Source organism: Rana temporaria, chromosome 2, assembly GCF_905171775.1.
Source record: "Rana temporaria chromosome 2, aRanTem1.1, whole genome shotgun sequence".
Classification (NCBI taxonomy): domain Eukaryota; kingdom Metazoa; phylum Chordata; class Amphibia; order Anura; family Ranidae; genus Rana; species Rana temporaria.
The window spans coordinates 72679541-72706302 of record NC_053490.1 but is presented as its reverse complement, the minus strand read 5'-3'; the positions used below and the strand labels follow the sequence as shown (position 1 = coordinate 72706302).

Here is a 26762-nt window from a genome sequence, read left to right as displayed (position 1 = left end):
TGCATGAGGCGTTTTTTGATAAAGCTGAACTAACTTTTTAAGTATTGCTGTAGTAATGTTGACTAACTCGTAACTAGTTAGAACATTAGCATGTTTATATGGCTACAGCATCCATTTACGATTTCACAGCGATTAAGGGCCATGTCACATTAGTCATCCTGATGCTGGCGAGAAATCGCCTGCGTCAGGTTTGCTTTGGATGACACATACGGGTGGTAAAACACTGACCTGTTTGTATGTGTTGCTCCCTCACCAGCTGGATGTGTGACATGGCACTCTCCTGTTGGTATTTCAGCATTTTCAGTAGCAAGAGAACAATGCCTCATAGCTCAAGCCAGCAAGAAATCGACATATACAAAGTAGGCATGCAATGTCTTTGCATTTTCTGGCAATCCTATCACTTGCTAATTCTCGCTAGTGACAGGATTACTAGTGTGACGTTGTCCTAAGTCTTCCGTGTCTTCAGGACATGACAGATGTTAAAAGCCAACATTACAGATGGTGCACAGACCTCTGCAAAATAAAACAAACATGTACATGTCTGAAGATAAATGTATATTTCTTTTGTTTATTCTTCAGCCTAAGTGTTCCTGAATCTACGCCATTTACTGCAGTTTTAAAGTTTGCAGCAGAAGAGGTAAGCCTGTGTCTGTAATTTGTATTAAGCAATATTGCTTCTAGTTTTAGAGGAAAGTCATCACTGGTAGCATTTATGAGGTTTAATTCTCATTGATGGATTTCATATAACCCATGGAGAGTATAAATAATGATATGGAAACGCTCAGAATCCCTCCTGTGTATATGGACAAGTGACAGTGCAAGGTGACCGGCAACTAACCCTGAAAAATTATGGCTTAAGATATTTGACCGTTTGGGTCACCGTGTCATTGTAAAAATGAGCGATGTTTGTTTTTATTGGATTGACTCTTTAAAGTATATGTAAGCCTAAAATCTCATATGAGCTTTAACATGTATATGGAGCATATTGTACACGCATTTATAAACATTTTCCCCAAAACACTAGACAAAATGTAAACATAAAAACGATTGACGTGCCTAACGTTTTACGCACATCAAGCATTTTTTTGCCTGAAAGCTGCTCTCAAAAACACATTTGTGATGTTTTTTTTTGTTTTGTTCTTTTCAGCCTGTAAATGCCCAAATGTGAATTGACAAATAGACTCACATAGAGTTGCTACAGGCTGAAAGAGAACAAAAATGTCTAACGCATAAGTGGCTTTTTTTTTATGCCCAATGCATGAGGCTTAGGCTCCATGCACACTGACGCTGACAAACTGTAGTTTATTGGCGTTTTGGCTTTTTTTTTTTTTTTTAAGGCCCATTAACTGCACTCTATGTTAGCCTATGTGTCCATGCACACAGGGAAGTTGTTTAGTGTTAATGAGTAGGGATGAGCTCCAGCGTGTTCACATCGTACACGTGCAGAGCCCGCAAGGAAGTCTGCACGGCGCTGCGCTAATCACAGGCAGGGAGACATTGTCCCGATGCTCGGCTGCAGAGATCGGAAAATGTCTCCCTGGCTATGATTAGTGCAGCGCCATGCAGACTTCCTGGCGGGCTCTGCACGTGTACGATGCGAACACGCTGGAGCTCATCCCTATTAATGAGCAGTGGAGTTTATGGGCTTTTTTCTGAACGCCGGAAATTTGCGTTAAAAAGAAAAGATCTGGCCCAAGATACATGTGCAGGCACTTCCGGTTCGGGTGGATCACACTCTTTTCTTGATTAATTGTTCTCCTAGATTGTCACCCTGTCACACAGGCTTCTGATGGGGACTACAAGTGGCAGTTTTAAAAGACGTTATGTAGGCATGGTCCTCATCAGGAAACCCATCCTGAGAAATGCCTTGCAGCAACAAGAAGTGTCTGCACAGCGGTCAAGAAGTCACTTATGAACTTTGATAGGTCTTCTCTTATTTTTCTCCTCCAGTACAAGGAGAAAGGATAATAGAAAATAACAATAACTGGTAATTGCATGTGTTATAATTGTCATTTCTGCTGCTGACATCTACAACTTGAAATGACTGGCTTTCTAACCACTTACGGACCAGTCGTCATTATACGTTGGTACTTTGATGTGGAATATGGTTGTTATGGCAGCCAATAGCTGACTGCCATAACCCTGGTATCCTCTTAAACGGCGGGCGGTCCACTTTGAAATAAAAGTGGTCTCTGTGGCAGACTCGCCGCAAGATCACTTTTATCAGCAGTGGGAGAGGTGCGCTCCCGCCATTGCTCTGGTCATCTCCGCTGCTTACCGGAGCCGTCTGTAGCAGCGGAGGTGATCCTATCCCCTCACAGGCCAAGTGAGGGAAAGACAGCGCCATAACATTGGATGACAGCGGCGTCAAACGTCGCTTCCACCCAATGGTCTTAAAAGGGGCTTTTTTTTTTATTAAAGACATTTATTTTATTGTATTTAAGTGTAAATATGAGATCTGAGGTCTTTTTGACCCCAGATCTCACATTAAAGAGGTCCTGTCGTGTTTTTTTCTATTACAAGGGATGTTTACATTAATAAAAGTGACCCGAATTATTATTATTATTTTGTTTTTAAAAGGATAGTATAAAAATAAAGTGAAATAAATAAGAAAAAAAAAAAGTGTCCCGCCAAGCTCGCGTACAGAAGGAAACGTATATGTAAGACACGCCCGCATATGAAAACTGTACAAACCACACGGGAGGTATCGCCACAATCGTTGGAGAGCTATTTTAGAACTAGACTTTCTCTGCAACTCTAAACTTGTAATCTGTAGACATTTTTAAACCTCGCCAATGGAGATTTTCAAGTGCCAAAGTTTGTCGCCATTCCACCAGCGAGCGCAGTTTTGAAGCATGCCATGTTGGGTATCAATTTACTCGACGTAACATTATTTCACAATATAGAAAAATTGGGCTAACTTTACTGTTGTCAAAAAATTGTGCTTGTAAGACCGCTGCGCAAATACAGTGTGACAAAGTATTGCAACGATCACCATTTTATTCTCTAGGGCAGGGGTGGCCAAACTTTTTTCAAAGCGGGCCAGATTTGATGAAGTGAACATGCGTAAGGGCCAAACATTTTGCTGGCATTCTTTGAACCATTAAAATTTGGTCTAAGTGTGTTTGCCCGAGCACTAATACACTGCCCAACAAGAATTCTATTTACTTTGTGGCTGTGTGTGGTGAAGAGATGACCTCAGGCGTGTTATTTGGATATACCGTATTTATTGGCGTATAACACGCACCTTAACGTTAGGAGGGAAGTTTCAGGAAAAAAATGTAAATAAAGAACTGTGAAGAAAAATAAGGGTCATTGCCCATCAATGCAGCCTTGCCATTGCCATGAATCCAGCCTTGCCATGAATGTACCCTCTCCATTGCCATGAATGTAGCCTGATCGATGCCCATCTGCAGCCTCGGAGGGGAGGCGGGACGAGCGCCAACAGATTACATACAGGAGAATCTCCTGTTTACACAGCAGCCTCTTTAATACAATGTCCCGCCTCCTATGATAGACAGAGGAGTTGTCCAATGGCAGCCCAGGAGACAAGACTTCCTATTACAGATGCCGCAGAGTAAACAGGAGATTCTCCTGTATGTAATTTGACAGCACCCTTTCCTCACCCCTTCCTGTCCCCTCCGAGGCAGCACCGATAAATACAGTATATATCCAAATTACCAGAGGGGCCACATTAAACTGGAACGGCCCCCGGCCGGACTTTGGACATGCCTGCTCTGTCTGTGTGTGTATATGTATATGTGTATATGTATGTGTGTATATATATATATATATATATATATATATATATATATATATATATATATATATATAATGTTTGGGAGTCCTTTCGTAATTTTCTAGCAAAAAAAAATATTTCAACTTGCAAACAACAAGTTGGAAAAATAGGCCCGGTTCTTAAAGCGGAGTTCCACCCATTTAAAAGTCAGCAGCTACAAAAAGTAGCTGCTGACTTTTAATAATCGGACACTGACCTGTCCCACGGTCCAGCAATGCGGGAGTACGAAGCCTCACTCCTCTTTGCAGCGCCGCCATTGTAACTGTGGGCGCCCAACTGCGCATACATGAGCTACGCTGTGAATGGCCGGGCAATCTTCTGGGACCTGTGACAAGTCCCAGAAGATTGTAGGGAGGGAAGGGGGAGAGGTGAACTTCCTTCTGACGAGGGTTGAGCCACCCACTGATTTTTTTTTTTTGGAGAGGAAGCTGGTATTTTTTATGCTGCAGCTGGTAGCTGTCCCACCTTGGCTGTGGTATACCGGCAATCAACAATTGTTGGAAAATTATTTTATGATTATTTTTTTAATTGGGTACAGTTGTGTGAAGAAGTAAGTACTCACCATAAAAAGTGTTGAATTATTTTAAAATAGTTGAGCAGACATATATTGGATTCATTCAAAGTACACATACAAATGACTTGGTGTTTTCATTTTCATAATCCAAATTATTGTCATTTGTCCAGTTTCCATGTGGCATACATCCTTTTAGTTCACATGACTGTAAATGTGAAATCTAGCATGTTAACATTTAATATTTAGCACTTATGCCCAGCAGGCGGTGAGCTGTGCGCTCTCTGAAGGCTCTTTCATACAGCGATTGTGTAAAAAAAAACGAAGGAAGGAAGGCATTTTCTCTCCCCGACAGAGAGAGTAATCTGTTAAATATGACAGGGATGTCCGAAGAGCATGTTGGCAATGCCGGGCCTTCTATTTAAGCATGCCAGTTTAAAAAAAATAAAAAAAATGAATGCAATTGTGACTTTCTAATGATTTGTCACCTTTTTTTTTTTAACTTAATTTTTTTTGTTTATTTATGACCTCATTCACGCAAGCCTGTTGACCATGAATGGGTTATGTTAATACCACTTGAGCCACCAGGTGCTGCATGTAGGCAGCCCATGTAAGCATATGGGGATGCAGTGCCTGCATGGGCAGAGACGTTCATCTTAATGTGATACTAAAGGTACATTTGTGTTTTTTTAATAAACATGTTATACTTCTCTTTCCTGTGCAGTGGTTTTGCACAGAGCAGCCCAATCCTCCTCTTCTCGGATCCCCCGCAAGTGCTCTGAGCTCCTGCCCCCTGTTGAGTACCCCCATAGCAAGCTGCATGCCATGGGGTTACTTGTGTGTGCTTGTTCCTGAGCCCCGCTCTGTGCATCCATTGACACACACACAACAGGGCTCAGCCCCACCCCCCGCTCTATCCTCCATGGCTGTGATTGGAAAGCAGCAGGAACCAATGGTTCCCACTGCTGTGTCTGATCCAATAAAGAGAGAGGGACACGCTGCTGTCATATACATTGCTGGATAAAGTTCAGACTCGGGTAAGTATTGGGGGTAGGTGTGGGGGGGACCGGAAAACGCAGAAGGTTGCACACCGAAGAATACATACAATTAAAAAACCTTCTGCCTTTAGAACCACTGTCATTTGCACACTCCAGTTTTAGTAAATCGACTCCTGTGAGTTTGGGGTCGCTCATCTGCAGGGCTGTCAAATTATGACTAACGGATGCTTACATGGACCGTATGCATGCAGCACCTTGTGGTTCAACCCACATAAACACGGCCCATTCATGGTCTACGGGCCTCAATGTTTATGTGAATGAGGCATTTTTTACACTAACTATACTGAATGTTCAATGATTTTTTATTTTATTTTTAAACTTACAAGTTGTTTAAAAATGCAAACCTAAAATAAAATTGATCTTTTCAATGCAACGCTTCTTTCTAAAAATGAGAATGCAGCAACATATGCAGTGGCAGCAGCAACAAGTGGGTGGAGCAGGGAACACAGGTACAGAGATCTCTGTATCAGTAACAATGATTGATTGTGTCCTCCATCCTTCTATCCATAATGAAAATACCAGTTCTTGGAAGACCGACTTTGTAATGACTTCCATGGTGGGAACGTTTGTCAATTTTGGTCGATTGCTAGTACAGAGGATATCTTGGTATATAGGGCCAGATTCACCAAAGAGATACGACGGCGTATCTGCTGATACACCGTCGTATCTCTATTTCTATCTATGCGACTGATTCGTAGAATCAGTTACGCATAGATATCCCTAAGATCCGACAGGTGTAATTGTTTTACACTGTCGGATCTTAGGATGCAGTACCGTGGCCGCCGCTGGGGGGAGTTTGCGTCGTAAACCAGCGTCGGGTATGCAAATTAGGAGTTACGGCGATTCCCGACGGATTTTCGCGTTCGCTACGTCGCTGCTAGTCTAGTTTCCCGTCGCAAAGTTAGTCGTCGTTTGACCTGCCCTAACTTTACTCAGCAAACGTATTGCTGTTTAAAGTATGGCCGTCGTTCCCGCGTCGAAATTTAAAATTTAACGTCGTTTGCGTAACACGTCCGGGAATACGGAAGTACGCTACGCGCGTCGCCGTTCAAAAAAATGATGTGACAGCGTGCAAAGCACGACGGGAATTGCGAAACTGAGCATGCGCAGTAGGTCCCGCGCGGGAGCACACGCCCATTTGAATTGGCCCGCCTTGCGCCGGAGGCCGCCGGCGTAGGTTTTCATTGCAAGTTCTCTGTGAATCAGGCACTTGCGATGAAAACTTGCGGCGGTGTGACATATCTACGATACGTTACGCCGCCCCTCACCTACGTGAATCTGGCCCATAGTTTTTAGCAGTTGACAGCATGGTAAACATTTTTATTTTATGGCAGCACTCTTTACAGCATTACTATTCAAGTGACGCTCATCTGATTTAGTCAGCTGTTAGCGGATACCCCTGCTGTTCCACTGTGTGCATTCCCATTTGAGAACCCAATTTGCAGGATTATTTCCTATTGCATATTTGACTTTCTGTAATGTGGTTTTCTATGCAGACTTAGTAAATGAGGGAAGTCGGCTGTAAAGAATTGCTTCCTGGTCCCTTTTTGCCCGGCTGATTAAAATGTCAATGCAGGAACAGGTTTCCATAGCAACCTCTATTGTGATGATGACATGAAGAACCCTGACAGCCTTCTCTCCATTTGCTCTTCCTGGGTTTAAATTTGTAACCGATTTTCCGTAGCAAATTCTATGCCTGTAATATTCTGTGTCAGTTCTTTGTGAATCCATGCAGAGCATTATTCTCGGTACAGGCTTAAACTATTTTCCAGAATTACTTTTTTTTTTTTTTTTTTCCTTCCCCGAAATATTTGCTGCTTTAATTCTCATTTCATAAAAATGATCAAAACCTTAAATATTCAAAAGATTGCCTTATCTTGTTTGTCATGCTTACTGAATGCCTTATCTGTTGTATGCTATGTCTTGTTTATTTTCAAATAAAAACTTTCAAGTAAAAAAAAAAATGTTCAAAAGATTTCTATCTTAAAAAAATAAAAAGTAACTCTCTAGTATAACAGATTAGCACTAAAAGGTACCTCGGCTCATACCTCTATTAACCATCTGATTGAGCAAAATAATAATAATAATAAAAAAAAAAGAAGTAATGTTTCAGTATCTAAACCAGTAGTTCTCAACCTTCCTAGTGCCGTGACCCCTTAATAAAATTTGCGAAGTTGCGGGGACCCCTAACAGAAAAAAATTTGCTCCCCTAACCCCTTCCACTCCACAATTTAGGATGTACCACTCTCTATCCTAATTTTTTTTCCCCATCTCGCTCTCTCGCCGTCTTTCTTGTTCTCTCTTATATTCTTTCTCTCCCTTTTTCTTTGTTACTCCCCCTCTTTTCCTCTCCCTTCCATGTATTCTCTCTTTATTCCTTCTCTTACTCCTTGTTGGGGGGGGACGGGGACGGACGGTGGAGGGAATGGGAAGTCTAGCCATGCTGGAGGGAGTTCTGATCAGCCAAATTAGGTGCTCTTGATCAAGGTGATCTGCTGATCTGAGAACTGTAGTGGGGACTTTTAATGGCAACTATAATCACAGGCAGTGTTTACTCACTGTGTCTCCGGGTTAATGGTGTCTCGCAGGAGTGACCCTTATGCCAAAATCAGGAGATGGGGTCTCCTCCAGCCCATCCCACTTCACATTCCTCACCAGTCAGCTGACCTCTAGTCTACGCCCCACATCCATGCCGTGAACTGAATGGGCAGCTGCGAAGAGGCTGAGTGGGCGGCCGCGGGCTCAAGGAACAGCCCTGTTGGGCGGCCGCGAAAATGCTGGGAATGCGGCGTGGGCTTAAGGAACAGCCTGGGATTTGGTGACCCCTGGCAAATAATCATTTGACCCCCGAGGGGGTCCCGACCCCCAGGTTGAGAATCACTGATCTAAACTGACTACATTGGGTTCCAGAAGATGGGCTGCTCACCTACCAAAGAACATTAAAGTGTATGTCTAGACAAAATAAAAAATCGGACAGGTCTCTAAAATCTGTACTTCTCCCCCCCCCCCCCCCCCCCCCCCTCTTTATAATCGCTGCAAGCTCAAAAATATAACGTGATCCTGACAGAAAAGCAGTGAGTGCCTCTGCCTGTAGTGAGCTGACATTTCTATCTCTGCTGCACTCCAATCACAAGCTGTGTTATCAGCCCTGTCCTAGTTATTCACTACTGGACTAAAGAACATGCCCCTTATGCTTAAGAGATGATAGGGAGGAGGACAGGGGTAGGAAAAAACCTCAGGCAGGGGTGAAAATACTTTTTGCGTTTTTAGTGCGGCAGTGGGCACTGTGTTGTCAGCTCCCTATGGGAAGTTTGAAACTCTCTGCATTTCTGGCAGGATCAACAGGAATTTTCCTGTACTTGTAGCATATTTATAAGAGATAAACTGGGAGTTGTGTCTGTATTGCATAAATGGTACTGAGTGTATTTTCCCCAAACAATTTAGGTCCTTGGTGCTGGAAATGTTATTTGGCTGATAAGTAGGCCATACTCGGGACACATTGCTGTCCATTGATTTCCAATACTCCTATTGGTTAATGGAAAGTGTCCAACAGATAATGTGGTTTGCTCACCACAGAAAATTGCTCTGATTATTCCACATTGGGCATGTGTTTTACTTTGTATGTATTAAATACAGAGTACAGTGTAGAGCCTGCAGTTTCCAGCACAGTGTTCTCTGCATAATGCTTCAGAGAATAATCCCAAATAGGAGGCAAACCTATCAAATCCCACCTCCATTCATTAGAATTAAGAGCCCTGAAGCAGGCCAATGAATAACATAGCTGTGCTTTTAAAATGTGCTGGAATTTTTTATTTATTTTTTTACCCACAAAGACTAGGAGCATTGATTAATTGGAGGTATGACTGTAGCTGTCAAATGTATGAAATACAGACTTCTTTAACCACTTCATTACTGGGCACTTAAAACCCCTTCGTGCCCACACCAATTTTCAGCTTTCATCGCTGACGCATTTTGAATGACAATTGCGCGGTCATACAACACTGTACCCAAATTTTTATTTTTTTATCATTTTTTTCCCACAAGTAAAGCTTTCTTTTGGTGGTATTTGATCATCTCTGCGATTTTAAAAATTTTTGGGCTATAAACAAAAAAAGACATAACATTTTGAAAAAAAAACACTTTTTTTACTTTTTTGTTACATCATTCCAATAAAAAAAAAACAAAAACAAAAAAATTCCCTCGGTTTAGGCCGATACGTATTCTTCTACATATTTTTATTAAAAAAAATCGCAATAAGCGTATATTGATTGGTTTGCGCAAAAGTTATAGCACCTACAAAATAGGGGATAGATTTATGATTATTTTTTTTTTTTTTTACTAGTAATGGCGGCGATCTGCAATTTTTTTTTTTTTGTCAGGCCTGCGATATTGCGGCGGACGTATCCGACACTTTTGACACAATTTAGGGACTGATCACATTTTTACAGCGATCAGTGCTATAAAAATGCACTAATTACTGTATAAATGTGACTGGCAGTGAAGGGGTTAACACTAGGGGGTGAGGAAGGGGTTAAATGTGTATCATGGGTGTGTTCTAACTGTGGGGGGGAGGAGACTGACTGGGGGAGGTGACCGATGCTGTGTCCCTATGTACAAGGGACACAGATCGGTCTCCTCTCTCCCTGACAGGACGTGGAGCTCTGTGTTTACACACAGAGCTCCACGTCCCTGCCAATCGCGGGTACCTGGCGGACATCACAGCCGCCAGGCACGCGCATCGGCTTCCCGGCGATTCGCTGGGCACAGTGTTTCCCCGCTGCGCGCCCCCAGCGGGAATGTAAACAGGACGTCCACCCGGCACTTGACGTCTTTCGTCTATAGCGCGGATCTCAAGTGGTTAAAGGGGTTGTAAAGGTTCATTTTTTATTTTATTTTTTATAAATCGGTTCCTTTAAGCTAGTGCATTGTTGTTTCACTTACCTTTTCCTTCGATTTCCCTTCTAAATGTTTTTTTTCTTTGTCTGAATTTCTCCCTTCCTGTTCCTCCTCAGTAAGCTTTCCACCATCATCTGGCTGAGGGTTAGTCAGCCAGAACAGCTTACTGAGGAGGAACAGGAAGTGAGAAATTCAGACAAAGAAAACTAAAAAAAAAAACATTTAGAAGGGAAATCGAAGGAAAAGGTAAGTGAACCGACAACGAACGCACTAGCTTAAAGGAACCTATTTAGAAAATAAAACACAAACCTTTACAACACCTTTAAGGTTTTATTTAGGAGTTACCGGTAAGTGTCCCAAAGGGTTATAATAACCTTCTTTTCTTCATTGGTTGGATCTGGAACTGGGCTATGAAAAATATGATCATGTTATACTTTTGTTCTAGTACTAAAGAAAAAAGCACATTGTCTTTAGAAATTCTAAATTATGTTTTTTGTTTCTTTAGTTTAAGGTTCCTCCAGAGACAAGTGCGATAATCACAAATGGTAAGTTGCTTTCCTGGTCATTGAATACAGGATTTCTCATTTGTAACAACTTCTAGTAGATCTTGACCGCTGATGGTGACTATTCATTCCTAGTCAATAGTTTTGGTGTTGAACACATCAGATGTTAGCTGGCGGTCCCTGTTACCTCAAATGCAGATGTAAACATATCCCAATAGACTGTAAACCATAAAGATTATTTCTACAAGTAATTATAATGTTACAGGCCTCTACGTTAAAGAGAAAATACATTCTTCTCCCTACACCCTCCAATTTGAGAGATCATAAACATAAATTCGGTATTACCATTTGTAGGCATTTTCTGGTTCCTGGTGGGAAGCTGTCACAGGAATTGATTCTCCCATTAGCCACACATGAGTACACTTTTATAAAAAAAAATGTAAGTATTACATGTTATTGCAGTTTGATAAAACACAGTCATGACAATATATACAGTGCCTTAAAGTATTCATACCCCTTGCAATTTTCCACATTTTGTCATGTTACAACCAAAAACGTAAATGTGTTTTATTGGGATTTTATATAATAGACCAACACAAAGTGGCACATAATTGTGAAGTGAGAGGAAAATGATAAATGTTTTTTAGTCAATACTTCGTAGAACCACCTTTTGCTGAAATTACAACTTTAAGTATTTTTAGGTATGTCTCTACCAGCTTTGCACATCTAGAGAGTGAAATGTATGCTCATTCTTCTTTGCAAAATAGTTCAAGCTCTGTCAGATGGGATGGAGAGCCAATCGACTCTTGGCACAGATTCTCAATTGGATTTAGGTCTGGACTTTGAGCCATTCTAACACATGATTATGCTTTTGATCTAAACCATTCCATTGTAGCTCGGCCTGTATGTTTAGGGTCGTTGTCCTGCTGGAAGGTGAACCTCTGCCCCAGTCTCAAGTCTTTTGCAGACTCTAAGGCCACGTACACACGATCGGTCAAAACCGATGAAAACGGACTGAAGGACCGTTTCATAGGTCCAAACCGATCGTGTGTAGGCCCCATTGGTCAGTTATCCTTCGGTTAAAAAAAAGATAACTTGCTTTAAAATTGAACCCATGGACGCCTAACCGATAGGTCAAAACCGTTAGTATGCAAAAGCATTGGTTAAAAACCTGCGCATGCTCAGAATCAAGTCGACGCATGCTTGGAAGCATTGAACTTAGTTTTTTTCAGCACGTCGTTGTGTTTTACATCACTGCGTTCTGACACGATCGGTTCATTAACTGATGGTGTGTAGGCACATCAGACCATCAGTCAGCTTCATCGGTTAACCGATGACAACGGTCCTTCAGACCGTTGTCATCGGATGGACTGATCGTGTGTACGCGGCCTAACAGGTTTTCCTGTATTTAGCTCCATCCATCTTCCCATCAACTCTGACCAGCTTCCCTGTCTCTGCCGAAGAAAAGCATCCCCACAACATGATGCTTCCACCACCATGTTTCATGGTGGGGATGGTGTGTTCGGGGTGATATGCAGAGTTAGTTTTCCGCTACACATAGCGTTATGCTTTTCGGACAAAAAGTTCAATTTTGGCCTCATCTGGCCAGAACCCCTTCTTGCAAACAGAACTTCTTATGTCTTTCTTTCAATAATGACTTTCTTCTTGCCACTCTTCCATAAAGGCCAGATTTGTGGAGTGCACTACTAATAATTGTCCTGTGGAAAGATTCTCCCACCTGAGCTGTGGATCTCTGCAGCTCCTCCAGAGTTACCATGGGCCTCTTGGTTGCTTCTCTGATTAATGCTCTACTTACCCGGCCTGACAGTTTAGGTGGACGGCAATGTCTACGTAGTTTTGCAGTTGTGCCATACTCTTTCCATTCTCAAATGATGGATTGAACAGTGCTCCATGAGATGTTCAAAGCTTGGGATATTTTTTTATTACACAACCCTGCTTTAAACCTCTCCACAACCTAATACCGGACCTGTCTGCTGTGATCCTTGGCCTTTATGATGCTGTTTGTGTACTAAGGTTCTCTAACAAACCTCTGATGGCTTCACAGAACAGCTGTATTTATAAAGAGATTAAGTTGCACACAGGTGGACTCTATTTACTAATTAGGTGACTTCTGAAGGCAATTGGTTCCACTAGATTTTAGTTAGGGGTCTCAGAGTAAAGGGGGCTGAATACAAATGCACGCCATACTTTTCAGATATTTTATTTGTAAAAAAAATTGAAAACAGTTTTATCATTTTTCTTCCACTTCACAATTATGTGCCACTTTGTGTTGGTCTATCACATAAAAGCCCAATAAAATACATTAAAGTAGAAGTCCATCCTAACACTAAAATGACTACATCTACAGACATCCATGATCTAACACCTAACCTATCTAGTCCTGTAAAGAAGAAATCAGTATACATAACTTTTCTGAAGCTGATCCCCCCCCCCCCCCTCCGATCCCAGGCTGAGCTGTCAGTGGCGGCTTTGCAGTGAAGGCGGGTGCAGAGGAGGAAATCGACAACGGAAGTCCCATAGTAACTCTATGGGTGACGTCACTTCCCATTCATTTCACAGCAAGTGTTGGAGCTTCCACTGCTGGAGACCGGACTGGATTAGCTTTAAAAAAAGTATGTATACTCACTCATGTCTTCTTTACAGGGCTAGATAGGTTTGTGTTTAGATCCTGGCTGTCTGTAGATGCAGGGTTTTAGTGTTGGGGTGGACTTCTACTTTAACGTTTTTGTTTGTAACATGACAAAATGTGGAAATACTTTTTCAAGGCACTGTATCCTTATTACTACCAGCCTTATGGACCTGTAGGAAAAATATACAGAGATTGGACAAGGTGGGTTTTAACCCCAATACAGGGGACCTGGACAAAGTAGTTTGCATTGCAGCTCCAGGTCTCGGCTTCTGATCCAACCTAGGAGACCATCTGCATGGAGTTTGTATGTTTTGCCAGTCTATATGGGTTTCCTCCCACAGTCCTGAAACATTCTATAAGAAATATGAAGAATCGGTAACTTCCAATATAAAATAAAGTTCATGTGATCAAAAAGTATATACATGTGCAAAATAGTGCAAGAAACATTGTTAAATTATTTGGCTTCTTCTCAATTTGCCCTTGATGTGCATACAAGTGTAGTAATGTTCCTACACTGTGAGCTTCTAGAAGGGACAGGTGCCGAAGTATGTACTTCTACCATATGTACTCTGGTTAGCACTGTGTAACACATCAGAGTTCTAATACTACTGTAAATTAATATTCCATTACATCTTAGATTTCTTGTTAAACCCTCAACATCCCCCCTCCTCCGCTCAAACAAAAATACTTTTTAAAGTACATTTTAAAGCCCAATTGTATTAATTGCCTAAAATGGTTGTAGGACCTCGCATATACCCAGTGAACTGACTGGTCTCAGGTGATTCACAGAGAGGAAACAAATCCTCCTACATAAATTGTACCTGTTTATCTGCAGCCTTCTCTGTGTCTGTTCAAAGTGCACAATTTATAAAGCTTGTCTGAGCTATCAGAAAAAAGGGGCGGGGATCTGAAGTTACACTCTGCAGAGCTCAGTGAGGAGAGCTGATTGGAAGGAAGGGACACACCCCCTCCACACAGCTGCCGCTGTCAATCATTTTTTCCCTGGTGACAGGAAAACATGTCAGAAGTGATTCATGCTGATAGCAGAGGAACAAAGCAACAGACAGAAATTACACTTGGCACTCTTAACCACTTAAGGACCGGACCGATATGCTGCTAAATGACCCAAGGGGTTTTTACAATTCGGCACTGCGTCGCTTTAACAGACAATTGCGCGGTCGTGCGACGTGGCTCCCAAACAAAATTGGCGTCCTTTTTTCCCCCACAAATCAAGCTTTCTTTTGGTGGTATTTGATTACCTCTGCGGTTTTTATTTTTTGCGCTATAAACAAAAATAGAGCGACAATTTTGAAAAAAAATTCAATATTTTTTACTTTTTGCTATAATGAATATCCCCCAAAAACATACCGTATTTATCGCGGTATAATGCGCTCCCGCGTATACCGCGCACCCCTAAAGTGGCGGCCTCGTCGGGTCCGGCGTCCTTCTGCGGCTTTGGGTGTCCTCTTCGGCGGGTCCGGCGTCCGTCTTCGGCGGGTCAGGTGTCCTCTTTGGCGGGTCAGGTGTCCTCTTTGGCGGGTCGGGTGTCCTCTTCGGCGGGTCGGGTGTCCTCTTCGGCGGGTCGGGTGTCCTCTTCGGCGGGTCGGGTGTCCTCTTCGGCGGGTCGGGTGTCCTCTTCGGCGGGTCTGGCGTCCTCTTCGGCGGGTCCGGCGTCCTTCTGCGGCGTCCTCGCGTCCTTCCCGCTCGTTTCCCTCCACGAGTTTGAATACTGCGCCGGCATATACCGAGCGCAGTACACTCGTGTATCGTCGGGCAGGCTCGGCAACTGTCGCGCTGACGTCCTGTATGCTCAGGACGTCAGTGAGAGAGGCGCCGAGACTGCCCGAAGATACACGAGTGTACTGCGCTCGGTATATGCCGGCGCAGTATTCAAACTCGTGGCGGGAAAACGGGTATCGGCGTATATTGCGCACCTACGATTTTGCCCTGATTTTCAGGGCAAAATAGTGTGCGGTATATGCCGATAAATACGGTATATAACATTTTTTTTTTTTTCCTCAGTTTAGGCCGATACGTATTCTTCTACATATTTTTGGTAAAAAAAAATCGCAATAAGCGTTTATCGATTGGTTTGCACAAAATGTATAGCATTTACAAAATAGTGGATAGTTTTATTTTTTTATTATTTATTTTTTTACTAATGGCGGCGATCAGCGATTTTTTTCGTGACTGCGACATTATGGCGGACACTTCGGACAATTTTGACACATTTTTGGGACCATTGTCATTTTCACAGCAAAAAATGCATTTAAATTGCATTGTTTATTGTCAAAATGACAGTTGCAGTTTGGGAGTTAACCACAGGGGGCGCTGTAGGAGTTAGGCACCTAGTGTGTGTTTACAACTGTAGGGGGGTGTGGCTGTAGGTCTGACGTCATCGACCGAGTCTCCCTATAAAAGGGATCACTCGATCGATGCAGTGAAGCACGGGGAAGCCGTGTTTACATACGGCTCTCCCTGTTCTTCAGCTCCGGGGAGCGATCGCGAGGGGGGGGCTAGAAACGAATAGCCGCGCCCTCGTCCCGGATCGCTCGGACAGCCACGGGAACCGCCGCATGTACCGGGGGGGGGGGGGTCCCGATCGGACCCACGTCTAGGCAGGGACGTACAGGTACGCCAGTGTGCCTGTCCGTGCCATTCTGCCGACGTATATGTACATGCGGTGGTCTGGAAGTGGTTAATTGACACACACACACACTATAGAGCAGTGATGGCGAACCTTGGCACCCCACATGTTTCCCATAATGTTAATGGACTCTGCAATGTAGTTGCGCATCATGGGAAATGTAGTTCCAAAACATCTGGGATGCCAAGGTTTGCCAACACTGCTATAGAGCGATATGCTTTATTCCTATTTCATGCCTCTGGCTTCCATGGCGTCATCCTGCTGAAGAGATCCTCAGGAATGGCTGCAGCACAATGCTGAGATTATCTTCTTGGCAAGATTTGTAGTACTGGCCATTCCCCAAATCTCGCCAGAAGAAGGATGATATTTACCTCACTTAGGTGCTGATTGCATAAGTCAGGAGAAAGGTAAGTATACTAACCTGTTTCCCTCCTGCAGGTTAAAACAGAATTTCAGAAAGTGGCAGCAGTGCAATGTAAAGTCCACTGTAATGTCTTTTTGTCATACTGCAAATAAATGCTGACGCTGTCCATTGTCTTATCCAATTACCATTAATGCAGTAGTATTGATTTGTGGCTGCCTGTATAAGAGATTAAGCTTAATCTACAAAGTGATGAATGTAGTTGATAATACATTTTAATTGAATAGTTAATTAGAGAGGAACACATTGGTTTCAAGCTAGCCATTCTCTATACAATTTGACTATACAATCTGCCTTGGATCTACCATCAGCTATGTAGTACAAGGGCCTGTCTGATTTCATACTAATTGGATGGATTGTTTAGGTTTGTCCTTAAATAAAAATGTTGTTAAAGTTTAGTTATGTTTTCTTTCTATGCAGCACCAAGGGACATTTTACGACTCATGAATGTCCATCATGTGTGTTTCATGTCTGACTGGCTGCTGCATTGTGTAGAAATCTTTTACGCACTGCCTCTGGGTCCTCCTGACAATGCTGACCCTCTGCCCTGCTGGGGTTAACATCATCCGCAGTGAGTATGAAAGAGTTGTGTTGCTTGCCCTTTCTACCTGCCTCCTGCAGTGATATAACTCATATTATTCTTCACCAGAATGCAGTGTTCTGTAATTGGAGGAGGCAGATCCTGTCCTCCATTCACCAAATGCTTTGTATTTTGGAAAAGAATAATGAGTTCTGTGAATGGTGTAGGTGAGCGGAAGGGGTGGTCAAGCAGCGCAACTCTTTTACACCTGCAGAATCTGATGTTAACCCTTGCATTGCCTGAGGATCGATGCTATGGGCAGAAGATTTTTACAGTATGGAGTAGTCAGTTGGATGTGGGGCACACTTCATTAGAGGTAAGTTATGTCCCTGGAGATGCATACCAAATATTTATTTATTTATTTTTTTAGCTTAATTTCAGCTTTAAATTTGTGAGTTGCCGGCTTTAGAGTTATCGGTACAAATGTGGTTATAATTGAGGATTTCAGTTTCATCAGATCAAATTCTATTGCTTTTTTTTGTCCCCATCCCCAAACAACCAGATGTAGAAAGACTTAACCAAGCTGAAAAACTGGATGAACAGCGTTGATTAGTAACACACAATAAGGGCCAGATTCTCGTAGATCGGCGTATTTTTGTGCGGGCGTAACGTATCCTATTTACGTTACGCCTTCGCAACTTAGACGGGCAAGTGCTGTATTCTCAAAGCACTTGCTCCGTAAGTTGCGTCGGCGTAGCGTAAATAGGCCGGCGTAAGCCCGCCTAATTCAAATTTGGAACAGGGGGCGTGTTTTATGTAAATGTTATGTGACCCGACGTGATTGACGTTTTTCACGAACGGCGCATGCGCCGTCCGTGGAATATCCCAGTGTGCATTGCTCCAAAGTACGCCGCAAGGACGTATTGGTTTTGACGTGAACGTAAATGACGTCCAGCCCCATTCACAGACGACTTACGCAAACAACGTAAATGTTTAAAATTTTGATGCGGGAACGACGTCCATACTTAACATTGGTACGCCGCATGTACGCCACCATATAGCAGGGGTAACTTTAAGCCGGGAAAAGCCTAACGTAAACGGCGTATCTGTACTGCGTTGGCCGGGCATACATTCGTGAATTTGCGTATCTAGCTGATTTACATATTTCTAGGCGTAAATCAACGTACACGCCCCTAGCGGCCAGCGTAAATATGCCGTTAAGATCCGACGGCGTAAGAGACTTAATCTAATAGAAATCTATGCGTAACTGATTCTAAGAATCAGGCGCATAGATACGACCGCTCAGACTCGGAGACACGACGGCGTATCTGGAGATACGCCGTCGTATCTCCTTTGAGAATCTGGGCCCAAATCTCCTATCGCTTTAACGTGCATTTTGTTATGTGTTTTTGAAGCTTTTAAGTGGTTGTTAAGCCACTGATATCAAATCATCCCATCTCCTCTGTAATATAACAAGAAGTGTCCCTGTGTCTGTGTTATATAAAAAATATGCCGATCTGTACCTATATCATAGCAGCTCCCAACGATCATCAATTGCGTATCATTGCTCTTGAACAATGCATGTTTAGCAAAGCCTGCATTTTCTGACAAGCTACACGACAATAAAGGGAATTCAAAACTGTCAGTGTCAGTGCAGCCTTTTTCCATCATTTAAATTTGAACATTGCATGTTTGTTTATTTCAATGTGTGTGCTTTTTTTTTTTTTTTAATAATTTGAATTTATCCTACAGATGGAGTAGGGCTAAATCCAGCACAGACAGCTGGTAAGTAAACTTTTTTTTTTTTAATGAAGACATATTGCAAAGTAAATTGTTCAAAGCTGTAATCGCAAATTGATTTAAATCAGATCATGCTCCAGTAGTTTTCACCCTTCCCCCACAAATTAACGAATTAGGATAGTATCACAACTGGTATATCATTAACCTTTGTTAATCGTACAGTACGGGGCACAGGAGAAGTATTTGGGTACATGGGGTTATGCTGTTGCCTTAGGAGATGGTTTGTGCCTTAGTAGACTAGGTGCCTTCTCTCATCTCATCTCATCCAAAAGAACCAAAACTTTTTTTATTTTTTTTATTTTTGCTTTTGTTTCTACAGTTACTGCAGAGACTCTGGAGCTTCTTTTTGCTTCTGAATTGGCTAATCCTTATTATAGCCCTGCAGGCCATAATACACGATTTCAAGTGAAATGGAATGCTTTCTGGGCACTAGACTCTGTGTTAGGTGCAGAACATTCCCTCCTTTCTTCTGAGTAAACAGTTGACTCTGACCGCTAACAAAGTGTGCAGACCTCCCAGAGTTTTGGGTGGATTCTTAACCTCCAGGATTCGACTCTGGAGCCATCTCATTGTTTTAAATATCTGGGTCTAATCTTAATTTTGACCCTGTCCAAGGGCTTTCTTCCCCTGGACAAACTGCAAACTCTCTGATCCTATGTTTGGACACTACAGTCCAGGAGCATTCCAACTTTGCATGAAGGTTTTGGGCCTGATGGTGACCAATTAATTTCCATATGCCCAGTTCCACTCTAGACTATTGCAACTCAAGTTTTTGGCAGTGTGAGAACAGCAAGCATGGTCTCTGGATTGTCCCATACATCTGACTAGCAGAACCAGACGTGCCCTGGCATGTTGGGTCTCAAGTTTGGTGCTTGAATTCTGCCAGTTGTTTGGAAGGTTCTCATGACAGATATTGTCCTATTAAGCTGCAAATGAGTTCTAAATACCATCTCAGGACAAGGAACCTGGTTCTTTGGTGAAAGCTTGTTTTCCATTTATTCTGGAACTCAGGACGAATTACTTATCCCTTAAACGCTTGATCTCTGATCTGTGAGGTCACCCGACCAGGATTCAGTCAGACAATGCCAGAGCTTACATCGACCATTGGGGCAAGTTAGTGTCTTTCAGGGAAGTGGATCTGATTCTGGTTTGAGCAGAAGTTCACATTGCAGCCCTGTCTGCTGTCCACATCCCAGTTAAGGAAAATTGACAAATGTACTTTCTCAGTCTCCGACATCTAGGCTCCAAAGAATAGTATCTTCACCCCGAGGTGTTTCAATCTCTATCACAGCTGGGGGACATGCTTCTGGCTTCTAGGATTAATAACAACCTGAGCAGGTTTGTCCCCTGATCCAGGTGTCGTCCTCCAGCCTTTTTAGTAGTTGTTGATGGTGACTCTGGGAACAGTCTATGCCTTTTTAATTGCTAAAACACATTCCTCGCCTACTCTGTAGAATCAAGTTGGAGGTTATTACAGTGAAACCGGATTGCTCTCCATCTTGGACTTCCTCGGTCTTCTGGCAGACTCTCTGTGGTCTCTTCTCTGTCGCTGGCTTTAATGACCTTGCAGATTAGTTCATCCCTATGCTCTTGAAGGCTAGGAAGTAGATGTCTCGCAAAGTCTACCATTGCACTTGAAAGACCTATTTCTCCTGGTGTAATCTAAGGCAAGTTCAATTCAAGCAAGTTCTTTGTGGCACAACCCCTGTCTTTTCTCCATTCTGGTCTGGATCGACATTTGGCATGGAGTACCCTTGTAGGCCACATCACTATTCTTTTTCAGAGACTGCTTGCCTCTCGCTCCTTAGTGAATGCCTTTGTACAAGGTATCGGTCATATTGTTCCTTCCATACCCAGTGTGCCCATAAGATCTCACCCTGGTTGCCTTTCTTGCCACCTTCACTTCTTTGAAGTGGGTCTCTGAGTTGGTGGCCTTAAATGTGAACTCCAATCAGTATTACAGTTGTACAGGCCCCTTTGTTACACTGAAATAGCTTTCTCTAGTTTTACTTCACTGTGAGCTTCCCACAATGTGCATTAGTAGCTGCAGCAAGTCAGATGGATCCCATCTCATTTCCTGGCTAGAGGACGCCCAGAACTATTTAGCCCTTCACTTCTCTCCCCAGCCTTACTGTTGCTAGCCCCACTACCTTTCATTCATTGGATTTTATTTTTTTTGTATATGGAATATTACATCTGGGTGTGGCCTAGGGTGGATTGCTGTTTTACAGGAAGCTATGTACAGCCCTTTGCACTAGCCATGATATGCCTTAAGCACAGAGACCCAGTGAGGACGTCACTGGGTTTAAAATAAGGCATGTCCTGAAAAAGGAAAGGTTTTATTCAAAAAGGTCATTAGCATGTTGCTAAAGGGAGGTTGAGGAACCATGTAACTGAATACTTCTCCTGTGTCCTGTAATAAACTCCAGAAGTGATTTTATGGTAAGTAAAAAATCCTATTTTCTTATCCGTATACTGTAAGACTTCAAGGGGTTATACCGGGATGATGCCTGCAGCTGTCTTCTGTGACTTTACCTGGCATCTCCCATCCCACCAGAAGTTATGATCAACCAGCCAGCGCATAGAGGCGATCTAAGACCAGAATAGCTTTGATCGCCTTTTTGATATAGGAACTCGGAAGCATTACTTTTGGTTTCCCAGGACGTCAACACCGCTATTTTCAAAAATGAAAAGCATTTGATTACATCAACCTTAAAGTGGTTGTAAACCCACTTTTTGTACTTTTACCTACAGGTAAGCCTATAACAAGGCTTACCTGTAGGTAAGGAGAATATCTCCTAAACCTGCACGGTTTAGGAGATATTCCCCTCGCAATGCCGCCGGACCTTGCCGGGTTTTAAATCTCCCGCGCGCACGCGCGGGAGTGACGTCATTGCCGCTCCAGCCAATCACAGCGCTGGAGCGGCGATACCCGGAAGACACGCCGAGGCAAGATGAAATCTCGCTCGGCGTGAACCAGGTAAGTGATACGCACCTCGTTCCGAGGTAAGTATTTCATAATGAGCTAATATGCGGTGCATATTAGCTCATTATGACTTTTCCCTTACAGGAGGAAAAAAATAATAATAATTCATGCGGGTTTACAACCGCTTTAATATAATCAAATGCTTTTTAAGAGGGGAGGTATCTGGGGTCTCCATAAAAAGTACCCGTTGCATGCCTATTGTTGTCACAAGGAATGTTTTTACATTAAAAATGGGATGTTTACAATAAAATGAGCATATTATCGTTGTGAGGTATCGCCACAAATGTCAGATCATGGGCAGTAATTTTAGCATGAGACCTTCTGTGTAAGGCTGGCCATACATTATACTATTTTCTTGTACAACTTTCCTTTTATATTTACCAAAACCATAGAATATAAGGTCATACCTAAATACTTTGAATTTGTATGCAATCAGGCAGGCCCTCGCACTACATAGTTGAAGGTAAATCCTAAAGAAAATTGTATGGCCAGCTATAATCTTTAGGCTGCATTCACACCTGAGCGTCGGTCGTTTATTCTGGCGTTTTTTTCCGGCGTTTTGTTGCGCGTATTCATGCTTGTTTGCATACAGCGTCGTCCGACGTTTTTGTACTTCGACATTTTTTATTTTAGCCAATAGGAAAAATTATCATCTTTTCATCACTTGTTGCTATGTTGGTAGATTTTTTTTAATCTTCTGCCTGGGTGAAAAGTTCTATTGATTAAAGCGACGAAACGCCCGTAGCAAACGATCGTTGTCGCGCTAGTTGCTGAATCGAGCATTTCCATTACTTTCTATGGAAAATGGAAACGCTCAAATACGCCCAAACCGCACGATTCGCGCGACAAAAAAGGGTCCGGAACTTGTTTGAGTTTCAGGCGTTCGGCGTCAGGCGTATTGGCGTGGAGATGTGAACCATCTCCATAGGGAATAATGTATTTTTTCCCCTCTAGCGTATTTGATCGTCGCGCTTCAGGCGACAAAACGCTCAGGTGTGACTGCAGCCTAAGTGGTAACCTGTAAAGGCTTTTAAAGCATCACCTATGAATAGTAAAATTTACAGCATTTGTCGCCATTGCACGGACATGCCCAATTTTAAAGCATGACATGTTTAGTATCTATTTACTCAACGACGTAACATCATCTTTTATATTTTAACCAAAAAAAATGGTTATGTATTGTGTCTTTAATAGAGGCATAGTTTACACGTGTGTGTGTGTGTGTGTGTTGCCAGTTTTAATTGAAAATGAATATTGGATAAATTAAGACAAGCACATTCAATTACTCATGTGTGTAGAATTGTATACTTTTTGTAGCTTGTTGGAGGGCATGGTAATCGACTTTAGCCGACTCTATTTCCCTGAACCCACTAGTTAGGAAAATTAATTTTAGACCTTCTGATCTTGGATAATTTAAAATTCCTCCGGATGGTTTCTTCATATTTCTATTAAATATTTACTCTCGGCAACAGGGTGCAGCCTAGCAACAGTGGGTAAATGGCCCTGCAGATCAGATTAAAATGAAGATGTAATTTCAACATGCATGAACCAATTAATTCCGGCTTCTTGCTGGGTAATTAATATACCTGTCATTTAATTCCATAATGAACCTGCCCCGTATTAAATGTACTGTAACGGATTGTATTTTTGTTCTCAAAAGAAAAGGTACAGTCGTTGCAATAAAATATGTTTTTGTGCATAATCTTCCCCAGTACAACTGTTGTCTTTGCATACCATAGAAATTATAAATGCTTGGATAGTTAAATGACAAATGTTAGCATTTTTAGTTGGTATTGTATAGATGTGGTAGATAATGGCCTGTAGATATATGCTTAATTATCAAGTTTTGTATTTTTATATCCTATGTGAAGATGAAAATTAAAATGAATTTGGAGCTTACCTAATTCGATAATGTGATGTTTTAAATTCCCTTAATGCTTATGTTGTACATATTTGTGTTAATGAATGTGGCACCCATGAATTTGTTTGGTTGTTGTGTGGGGACTTTGCTGTACGGTTACTGCATAAACAATGCAATTACAAATGCTTTTTTTTTTTCTGTTTGTGGGGACGGACATGTATCTGAAGATTCAAATTTTCTACACAACATGGTATAGCTAGTAATTATATTTAAAGTAAAGGTTTGTGTTCTTTATGGAAAAAGAACATATACTTATCTGCTCTGTGAAAGAATTGTGCACAGAGTAACCCCGATCCTCCTCTTCTGGGGTGCCCCAGTGGCGCTTCAGGCTCCTTCGGAAAGCCGCTTTCCATGGGGACACCCGTGCGGGCTCGCCAACGAGTCCTGCTGCTGCGTCAATTGACACAGATGGACTCGGGCCTTTAACTGTTTCATGAATAAAAAATAAATAAAACTAAAGCTAGTCCGTTTTTTTTTTTTTTTCTTTTTTTTTGTATAATTTGAAAGATGATGTGCTATGCAGAGTAAATGGATACCTAACATATCATGCTTTAAGTTTGCGTACAGTCAAGGAATGGTGCCAATATTTTGGTACTTAAAAATCTCCATAGGCGACGCTTTAAAGTTTAGAGTTACAGAGGATATTTTGGACTAGAACTGTTTCTCTCGCTCTAACATTTGCAGTGATACCTCACATGTATGATTTGAATGCCATTTACATATACGGGCACGACCGTATCTGCATGCGAGCACGAGATCAAAAAAAAGAAAGAAAGCGATCTCAGCCTTGCCAGGTAAAAAAACAGCAGTGTTTACGTCTCCCTAGGGCAGATGAAGTCACGCCCAGGCCTTCGAAGGTCATAGAGATTGCCGGGGACCATCTGGTTCACCTTATTCTCTATGGTAAATGCCGCCGCTGGCCAATTCATTCTCCAGCTCGCTCAAGTGGATATTTAAATGTTGGAGTATGTTCCTGACGCTTAGAGCTGAGGAGGCAGCATGACATCTTCAACATTACAGAACAAATTCAAATGAATGTGATTACCTAAAAAATGGCTATGCTGTATGCACATTCATTCTATGCCTATTGCACACAATCCGCTATCCTAACAATTTTTTTCTCTGTAAGGCTACTTTCACACAGGGGCGGTGAGGGCGTCAGCGGTAAAGTGCTGCTAGTTTTAGCAGTGCTTTACCTTAATTTTTTCGGCTGCTATCGGGGTGCTTTTAACCCCTGTTAGCGGCTGAAGAAGGGTTTAATAACGCCCATGTAGCACCGCTTTGCAGGTGCTTCGGCAGCAATGCCCATTCATTTCAATAGGAGCCCCAACTAGTAGCTAAAAACCTGACTTGAATTATCATCCTTCTCCACTATCCAAACCTAAATGGTAAACATTTGAATGAATATGCACTTTAATTTCACAATGAATCCTTGTTGAATCTAAAATATGGTGTTTTTGACCTACATTTTGTAATTTTTTTTTTTTCTTTCCAGGAAATGTTTTCCTCAAACACGGCTCTGAACTCCGGCTCATTCCCAGAGACCGAGTGGGCAGCTCTTAATACCTTCTGGACGTCTTGCTTTCTGGAACATGGAAAGAACATATTTATTGAGGGCCTAAAAAAAGATCAGACTCTGAATTTTAATTTAAGATTTAATTCAGTCAGGCCCTGTTCTCCTTTAAAATCAAAGTGACTTTGAAGATTAAAGATTTGGAAGATTTAATTATGGCTTCAGATGTCTTTAAAACCATATAGCCCTGGCGCCTCTAAAGTCTGTCAACGTTAATGTGTATAAAAGAACGTAGTGTATGTTTAAACTGTAACACTGGCTGTGTACAGAAAATTCTAATACAGTGGAAGAGGAATATAACTTTTTATCTTGTGAAATTGGGTTACATTTACTTATGTTTAGTTTTTTCATATTTTTTTCTTTCTATTTAACCTAATAAAACTGCGCTGGTGGCACAGTTTTAATGATCTGACTTTCCACATTGATAAGTTGAGATCACTCCAGTTTTCTGCTGCTCACTAAATGAAAGGACCCAGAGATTAAATGATTTCTGTGTTTGTAAGGGACTTTATATGTATAAAAATTGTGTCAGAAAATGGTATTGAAAGCAGAAATTTGAAAATATGTTTCTCAACAGTCAATTTTTCATGCATTTTCCTTTATAGTCTTTGGTGTGTCTGCCATTAATAGGATGTGAGTGTATTCTGCCTTCCACAATTTTACTGCACAGTTTTTTTAATGTGATTTGGTTCACATACATAATTTAGAAGCTAATTTTCCACTGTTTTTGCTGTTCAGTTTTTTTTGTAGAGAAATAAAATGGTGGGAAATAACTAGTTCTTTAGTCCTGAATTTGTTAGCGTAGCATAAGAAAAAAAAACATTTTTTTCCTACATATCAAGCTTTCTTTTGCTGGTATTTGATCATCTCTGCAGTTTTTATTCTTTACGTTCTAAACAAGAAAGAGTGACAATTTTCCAAAAAAAAATATATATTTTTTTTACTTTCTGCTATAAAACGTATTCAATATATATATATATATATATATATATATATATATATATATATATATATATATATATATATATTATCTAATTTTTTTTCATCATTTTATGCCAATTTGTATTCTGCTACATGTTGTTTTTTTTTAATACTTTCTATTTCATAAATCTGCATTTACAAACATTAACAATATCACATTTCATAGTTATCATACAAAAATGTATCAAAATTGTCCAATGTGTCCGCCATAATGCCACAGTCACGGAAAAAAAACGCTGATCGCCGCCATTAGTAGTAATAAAAAAATTGTTATTAAAAATGCCATACAACTATACCCTATTTTGTAAACGCTATAAATTGTGCGCAAACCAATCGATAAACGCTTATTGCGATTTTTTTTTTTTTTATAACCAAAAATGGGTAGAAGAATAAGTATCGGCCTAAACTGAGAAAAAAAAAGTTTTTTTATATCTTTTTTGGGGGGTATTTATTATAGCAAAAAGTAAAAAATATTGGGCCAGATTCACATAGAATT

At 41.6% G+C, this 26762-nt stretch overlaps 1 protein-coding gene across 1 annotated transcript in view; it reads left to right on the top strand.

The window, feature by feature from the left end:
- The window catches only part of UFM1 (ubiquitin fold modifier 1), a 53162-nt gene extending 27101 nt beyond the window's left edge, over positions 1 to 26061 (top strand). The window contains exons 3-6 of the mRNA XM_040340374.1: positions 580 to 637; positions 10770 to 10809; positions 18758 to 18790; positions 25208 to 26061. Of these exons, the coding sequence (XP_040196308.1) occupies positions 580 to 637; positions 10770 to 10809; positions 18758 to 18790; positions 25208 to 25275 (199 nt within the window). The 3' untranslated portion in view covers positions 25276 to 26061. The remainder of the gene's footprint in view (positions 1 to 579; positions 638 to 10769; positions 10810 to 18757; positions 18791 to 25207) is intronic.
- The last annotated feature ends 701 nt before the right edge of the window (positions 26062 to 26762 follow it).